The following is an 8,061-nucleotide window of genomic DNA, read 5'->3' as shown; positions in this document are numbered from 1 at the left end:
ATTTATATTTTTGTTCAGTATAGATTTTAGTTGCTCCCAGTTCATGATGTGTTTTAAATGCTATAGCAAGGGAATGGAACTTGCATGGTATGATGATGAAGGTTATGCCTATTGTAGATATTGCAATATAGCTTATAATGAACAAAATTAAGTAATGCATTATTTCACATCAATGTTGGACATTACACCATTTACGCAAAGCAACCAAGCCCAACATATATGTTATAGGCAGCACCATGGGTAACTAATGGACAGGTTACGTAAATATCTTACTGTGTCGTGAATTGACCAGGGGTTCCGGGTTACTGTAACTACGGTAGTCACCCTATCACCTCTCAGACGCGTTTCCATGGGAGCGAGCAGGCGCACCGAGGACTGGAGTCGCCGACGCCAATAGGTGTAGGCTATATTTGCGCCTGTAAATTGAACATCAACAACATACTATGATTACAGAACGGAGGCAACGGACCAAGAGCAGGGTATTATAGACTTTTAGTTAAAACGGGAATGACGAGTTACCGGTGAACCAAGGAACTGATGTTGGTGAAGCGCCCAGCGTTAGTCCCAACGAAGTGGAAACGAGAACCACTCTGTTGAATGAATCGGTCTACCGGAGAGAACCACGCGTTAACAACGTTAAAACGAAGTCAGCCTATAATTGGAAATTAAGTTGAAAGCAGTAACGCGGAAATACGTAATATACCTGCGCCTAAAGACTTCATGGGTGCGATCATATTCGCGTGGATGTACATATAATTGGTCTAAAGACCCTTTGGCACATGCCCTTGGTTAGAGCGCTCTGACTCAACACAGACAGCAGTGAGTACATTATAGTGATTGTAGTGAGTGGGATGTACATTTCTCTGAAAACACAGCTCAAAAGTAGCGTAGTTCCTCCTGTAGGGCCTCAGGGAACGACAGATCTGAAGGCTACGTATTCAGACGATCAGTTAAAAAGACACTTCCTGATAGGCTCCAGCTGTATAGTATGATGACAACGAATCATCATAGAGGAGGGGGGGAAAAATATGAATGTGAAAAGTATTTTGTGTGTGTTACAGGTCACGTTCCTCACCTGTCTGATGGAGAAGTACGAAAAACTGGCCAAGATTGGAGAGGGTTCATACGGTGTGGTGTTTAAATGCAGACACAGAGAATCCGGACAGATAGTCGCCATCAAGAAGTTTGTTGAATCAGAGGATGACCCGGTCATCAGGAAGATAGCACTGAGAGAGATACGCATGCTGAAGGTAGGAGAGATAAACACCAGGCTCTTAAACACACACACACACACACACACACACACACACACACACACACCACCCTCTCACCACCCACTGTGTTCATCCCGGCAGCAGCTGAGGGTAGGAGAGCTAAACACCAGGCTCTTACAAACACACACACACACACACACACACACACACACACACACACACACACACACACACACACACACACACACACACACACACACACACACACACACACACACCACCCTCTCACCACCCACTGTGTTCATCCCGGCAGCAGCTGAAGGTAGGAGAGCTAAACACCAGGCTCTTACAAACACACACACACACACACACACACACACACACACACACACACACACACACACACACACACACACACACACACACACACACACACACACACACACACACACACACACACACACACACACACACACACACCACCCTCTCACCACCCACTGTGTTCATCCCGGCAGCAGCTGAAGGTAGGAGAGCTAAACACCAGGCTCTTACACACACACACACACACACACACACACACACACACACACACACACACACACACACACACACACACACACACACACACACACACACACACACACACACACACACACACACACACACCACCCTCTCACCACCCACTGTGTTCATCCCGGCAGCAGCTGAAGCACGTGAACCTGGTAAACCTCCTGGAGGTCTTCAGAAGGAAGAGACGTCTCCACCTGGTCTTTGAGTTCTGTGAGCAGACCGTCCTGAACGAGCTGGACCGACACCCCCGCGGGTACGTTACCTCTTATCACCCTGTCATAGCTCCCTAACCCCCGCGGGTACGTTAACTCTTATCACCCTGTCATAACTCCCTAATCCCGCTGGCACGTTACCTCTTATCACCCTGTCATAGCTCCCTAACCCCCGCGGGTACGTTAACTCTTATCACCCTGTCATAACTCCCTAACCCCGCGGGTACGTTACCTCTTATCACCCTGTCATAACTCCCTAACTCCCGCTGGCACGTTAACTCTTATCACCCTGTCATAACTCCCTAACCCCCGCGGGTACGTTACCTCTTATCACCCTGTCATAGCTCCCTAACCCCCGCGGGTACGTTACCTCTTATCACCCTGTCATAACTCGCTAACTCCCGCGGGTACGTTACCTCTTATCACCCTGTCATAGCTCCCTAACCCCCGCGGGTACGTTACCTCTTATCACCCTGTCATAACTCCCTAACCCCCGCGGGTACGTTAACTCTTATCACCCTGTCATAACTCCCTAACCCCGCGGGTACGTTACCTCTTATCACCCTGTCATAGCTCCCTAACCCCCGCGGGTACGTTACCTCTTATCACCCTGTCATAGCTCCCTAACCCCCGCTGGCACGTTAACTCTTATCACCCTGTCATAGCTCCCTAACCCCCGCGGGTACGTTACCTCTTATCACCCTGTCATAACTCCCTAACCCCGCGGGTACGTTACCTCTTATCACCCTGTCATAGCTCCCTAACCCCCGCGGGTACGTTAACTCTTATCACCCTGTCATAGCTCCCTAACCCCCGCGGGTACGTTAACTCTTATCACCCTGTCATAACTCCCTAACCCCCGCGGGTACGTTAACTCTTATCACCCTGTCATAACTCCCTAACCCCCGCGGGTACGTTAACTCTTATCACCCTGTCATAGCTCCCTAACCCCCGCGGGTACGTTACCTCTTATCACCCTGTCATAGCTCCCTAACCCCCGCGGGTACGTTACCTCTTATCACCCTTTCATAACTCCCTAACCCCCGCGGGTACGTTAACTCTTATCACCCTGTCATAACTCCCTAACCCCCGCTGGTACGTTACCTCTTATCACCCTGTCATAGCTCCCTAACCCCCGCGGGTACGTTACCTCTTATCACCCTGTCATAGCTCCCTAACCCCCGCGGGTACGTTACCTCTTATCACCCTGTCATAGCTCCCTAACCCCCGCGGGTACGTTACCTCTTATCACCCTGTCATAGCTCCCTAACCCCCGCGGGTACGTTACCTCTTATCACCCTTTCATAACTCCCTAACCCCCGCGGGTACGTTAACTCTTATCACCCTGTCATAAAGCCCTAACACCGCGGGTACGTTAACTCTTATCACCCTGTCATAAAGCCCTAACACCGCGGGTACGTTACCTCTTATCACCCTGTCATAGCTCCCTAACCCCCGCGGGTACGTTAACTCTTATCACCCTGTCATAACTCCCTAACCCCGCGGGTACGTTACCTCTTATCACCCTGTCATAGCTCCCTAACCCCCGCGGGTACGTTACCTCTTATCACCCTGTCATAGCTCCCTAATCCCGCGGGCACGTTAACTCTTATCACCCTGTCATAGCTCCCTAACCCCCGCGGGTACGTTAACTCTTATCACCCTGTCATAACTCCCTAACCCCCGCGGGTACGTTACCTCTTATCACCCTGTCATAGCTCCCTAACCCCCGCGGGTACGTTACCTCTTATCACCCTTTCATAACTCCCTAACCCCCGCGGGTACGTTAACTCTTATCACCCTGTCATAACTCCCTAACCCCCGCGGGTACGTTACCTCTTATCACCCTGTCATAACTCGCTAACTCCCGCGGGTACGTTAACTCTTATCACCCTGTCATAACTCGCTAACTCCCGCGGGTACGTTAACTCTTATCACCCTGTCATAACTCCCTAACCCCCGCGGGTACGTTACCTCTTATCACCCTGTCATAGCTCCCTAACCCCCGCGGGTACGTTACCTCTTATCACCCTGTCATAGCTCCCTAACCCCCGCGGGTACGTTACCTCTTATCACCCTGTCATAACTCCCTAATCCCGCTGGCACGTTACCTCTTATCACCCTGTCATAACTCGCTAACTCCCGCGGGTACGTTAACTCTTATCACCCTGTCATAGCTCCCTAACCCCCGCGGGTACGTTAACTCTTATCACCCTGTCATAACTCCCTAACTCCCGCGGGTACGTTACCTCTTATCACCCTTTCATAACTCCCTAACCCCCGCGGGTACGTTACCTCTTATCACCCTGTCATAGCTCCCTAACCCCCGCGGGTACGTTACCTCTTATCACCCTTTCATAACTCCCTAACCCCCGCGGGTACGTTAACTCTTATCACCCTGTCATAACTCCCTAACCCCCGCGGGTACGTTACCTCTTATCACCCTGTCATAACTCGCTAAATCCCGCGGGTACGTTAACTCTTATCACCCTGTCATAACTCGCTAACTCCCGCGGGTACGTTAACTCTTATCACCCTGTCATAGCTCCCTAACCCCCGCGGGTACGTTACCTCTTATCACCCTGTCATAGCTCCCTAACCCCCGCGGGTACGTTACCTCTTATCACCCTTTCATAACTCCCTAACCCCCGCGGGTACGTTACCTCTTATCACCCTGTCATAGCTCCCTAACCCCCGCGGGTACGTTAACTCTTATCACCCTGTCATAAAGCCCTAACCCCGCGGGTACGTTAACTCTTATCACCCTGTCATAAAGCCCTAACACCGCGGGTACGTTACCTCTTATCACCCTGTCATAGCTCCCTAACCCCCGCGGGTACGTTAACTCTTATCACCCTGTCATAACTCCCTAACCCCCGCGGGTACGTTACCTCTTATCACCCTGTCATAGCTCCCTAACCCCCGCGGGTACGTTAACTCTTATCACCCTGTCATAACTCCCTAACCCCGCGGGTACGTTAACTCTTATCACCCTGTCATAAAGCCCTAACACCGCGGGTACGTTAACTCTTATCACCCTGTCATAACTCCCTAACCCCCGCGGGTACGTTAACTCTTATCACCCTGTCATAGCTCCCTAACCCCCGCGGGTACGTTAACTCTTATCACCCTGTCATAGCTCCCTAACCCCCGCGGGTACGTTAACTCTTATCACCCTGTCATAACTCCCTAACTCCCGCGGGTACGTTACCTCTTATCACCCTTTCATAACTCCCTAATCCCGCTGGCACGTTACCTCTTATCACCCTGTCATAACTCCCTAATCCCGCTGGCACGTTAACTCTTATCACCCTGTCATAACTCCCTAACCCTGCGGGTACGTTAACTCTTATCACCCTGTCATAGCTCCCTAACCCCCGCGGGTACGTTAACTCTTATCACCCTGTCATAAAGCCCTAACCCCGCGGGTACGTTAACTCTTATCACCCTGTCATAACTCCCTAACTCCCGCGGGTACGTTAACTCTTATCACCCTGTCATAGCTCCCTAACCCCCGCGGGTACGTTACCTCTTATCACCCTGTCATAGCTCCCTAACCCCCGCGGGTACGTTACCTCTTATCACCCTGTCATAGCTCCCTAACCCCCGCGGGTACGTTAACTCTTATCACCCTGTCATAACTCCCTAACTCCCGCGGGTACGTTACCTCTTATCACCCTTTCATAACTCCCTAACCCCCGCGGGTACGTTAACTCTTATCACCCTGTCATAAAGCCCTAACCCCGCGGGTACGTTAACTCTTATCACCCTGTCATAACTCCCTAACTCCCGCGGGTACGTTAACTCTTATCACCCTGTCATAGCTCCCTAACCCCCGCGGGTACGTTAACTCTTATCACCCTGTCATAACTCCCTAATCCCGCGGGCACGTTAACTCTTATCACCCTGTCATAACTCCCTAATCCCGCGGGCACGTTAACTCTTATCACCCTGTCATAACTCCCTAACCCCCGTGGGTACGTTAACTCTTATCACCCTGTCATAGCTCCCTAACCCCCGCGGGTACGTTAACTCTTATCACCCTTTCATAACTCCCTAACCCCCGCGGGTACGTTAACTCTTATCACCCTGTCATAACTCCCTAACCCCCGCGGGTACGTTACCTCTTATCACCCTGTCATAACTCCCTAACCCCGTGGGTACGTTAACTCCTATCACCCTGTCATAACTCCCTAACCCCGTGGGTACGTTAACTCCTATCACCCTGTCATAACTCCCTAACCCCCGTGGGTACGTTAACTCTTATCACCCTGTCATAACTCCCTAACCCCGTGGGTACGTTAACTCCTATCACCCTGTCATAGCTCCCTAACCCCGCGGGTAACTCTTATCACCCTGTCATAACTCTTTCGGGCCCAACCCAGAACACTTCACTGTCAGCTGCTAAAATAAACATGTGAAAGGCCTTTGTGTTGGTCTAACTCTCTCACTCTCAGGAACTCGATGACTGATCACCAAGATCATCTTTCCTGTTTCATTTAGTGACTCCTCACGTCATACACTTTGCCTGGTGGTTAGTCTGACCACTAGGCTGGACAGAATGAGGTAGGGGGAGGGAAAGATACGGGACAGAGAGAAAGAAAGGGGGAGATAGGGGGACAGACAAAATGAGGTAGGGGGAGGGAAAGATAGAGGACAGAGAGAAAGAGAGGGGGAGGGAGAGATAGGGGGACAGACAGAATGAGGTAGGGGGTGGGAGAGATAGGGGGACAGAGAGAAAGAGAGCGGGAGGGAGAGATAGGGGGACAGACAGAATGAGGTAGGGGGTGGGAGAGATAGGGGGACAGAGAGAAAGAGAGGGGGAGGGAGAGATAGGGGGACAGACAGAATGAGGTAGGGGGTGGGAAGTGGGGAGAAGGGGGACAGAGAGAAAGAGAGGGGGAGGGAAAGATAGGGAACAGACATAATGAGAGGCAGGGACAGAGGAGGAATAGGGTCTGAACTACGTGGTGGGAGACCGTTGCTAAGAGACACTAAAGACAGAGAATGTTAGAAGAAAAAGTATTGTGTCAGCATACTTTAATTTACACATTACGCACGCACGCACGCACGCACGCACGCACGCACACACACACACACACACACACACACACACACACACACACACACACACACTTTTACAGAAGTGAAATGCAGTGTAATAAAGAAGTGTAATATAGATGTCAATAAAGCTATGATACAAAATAACTCAAAAGTTAAAAAGAAAACATTTCTAGCACGCAGACATTAGAAGTATTTGGTGTTTGGTATTTTATTAGGATCCCCATTAGCTTGTTGCAAAGGCAGCAGCTACTCTTCCTGGGGTTTATTATGGTTCCCCATTAGTTCCTGTCAAAGCAGCAGCTACTCTTCCTGGGGTTTATTATGGATCCCCATTAGTTCCTGTCAAAGCAGCAGCTACTCTTCCTGGGGTTTATTATGGATCCCCATTAGTTCCTGTCAAAGCAGCAGCTACTCTTCCTGGGGTTTATTATGATCCCCATTAGTTCCTGCCAAGGCAGCAGCTACTCTTCCTGGGGTTTATTATGGATCCCCAGTAGCTTGTTGCAAAAGCAGCAGCTACTCTTCCTGGGGTTTATTATGGATCCCCATTAGCTTGTTGCAAAGCAGCAGCTACTCTACCTGGGGTTTATTATGGATCCCCAGTAGCTTGTTGCAAAGCAGCAGCTACTCTTCCTGGGGTTTATTAGGATCCCCATTAGCTTGTTGCAAAAGCAGCAGCTACTCTTCCTGGGGTTTATTATGGATCCCCAGTAGCTTGTTGTAAAAGCAGCAGCTACTCTTCCTGGGGTTTATTATGGATCCCCATTAGCTTGTTGCAAAGGCAGCAGCTACTCTTCCTGGGGTTTATTATGGATCCCCATTAGCTTGTTGCAAAAGCAGCAGCTACTCTTCCTGGGGTTTATTATGGATCCCCATTAGCTTGTTGCAAAAGCAGCAGCTACTCTTCCTGGGGTTTATTATGGATCTCCATTAGCTTGTTGCAAAGGCAGCAGCTACTCTTCCTGGGGTTTATTATGGATCCCCATTAGCTTGTTGCAAAG

General features: G+C 50.3%; 1 protein-coding gene across 2 annotated transcripts in view; it reads left to right on the top strand.

Moving 5' to 3' along the window:
- Positions 1–295: 295 nt before the first annotated feature.
- LOC129831761 (cyclin-dependent kinase-like 1) overlaps positions 296–8,061 on the top strand; it is a 36,834-nt gene continuing 29,068 nt past the window's right edge. The window contains exons 1-3 of one of the 2 annotated variants that reach the window (XM_055895186.1): positions 296–819; positions 1,062–1,250; positions 1,919–2,037. In XM_055895186.1, coding sequence (XP_055751161.1) covers positions 1,083–1,250; positions 1,919–2,037 — 287 coding nt within the window. In that variant the 5' untranslated portion in view covers positions 296–819; positions 1,062–1,082. Of the gene's footprint in view, positions 820–1,061; positions 1,251–1,915; positions 2,038–8,061 lie in introns of both variants that reach the window. The other variant, XM_055895185.1, reaches the window with a different exon arrangement.

The sequence above is a fragment of the Salvelinus fontinalis genome, chromosome 33, assembly GCF_029448725.1.
Source record: "Salvelinus fontinalis isolate EN_2023a chromosome 33, ASM2944872v1, whole genome shotgun sequence".
In the NCBI taxonomy this organism is placed as follows: domain Eukaryota; kingdom Metazoa; phylum Chordata; class Actinopteri; order Salmoniformes; family Salmonidae; genus Salvelinus; species Salvelinus fontinalis.
The sequence above is the reverse complement of the archived record's forward strand: the minus strand, read 5'-3'. Positions and strand labels throughout refer to the sequence as shown.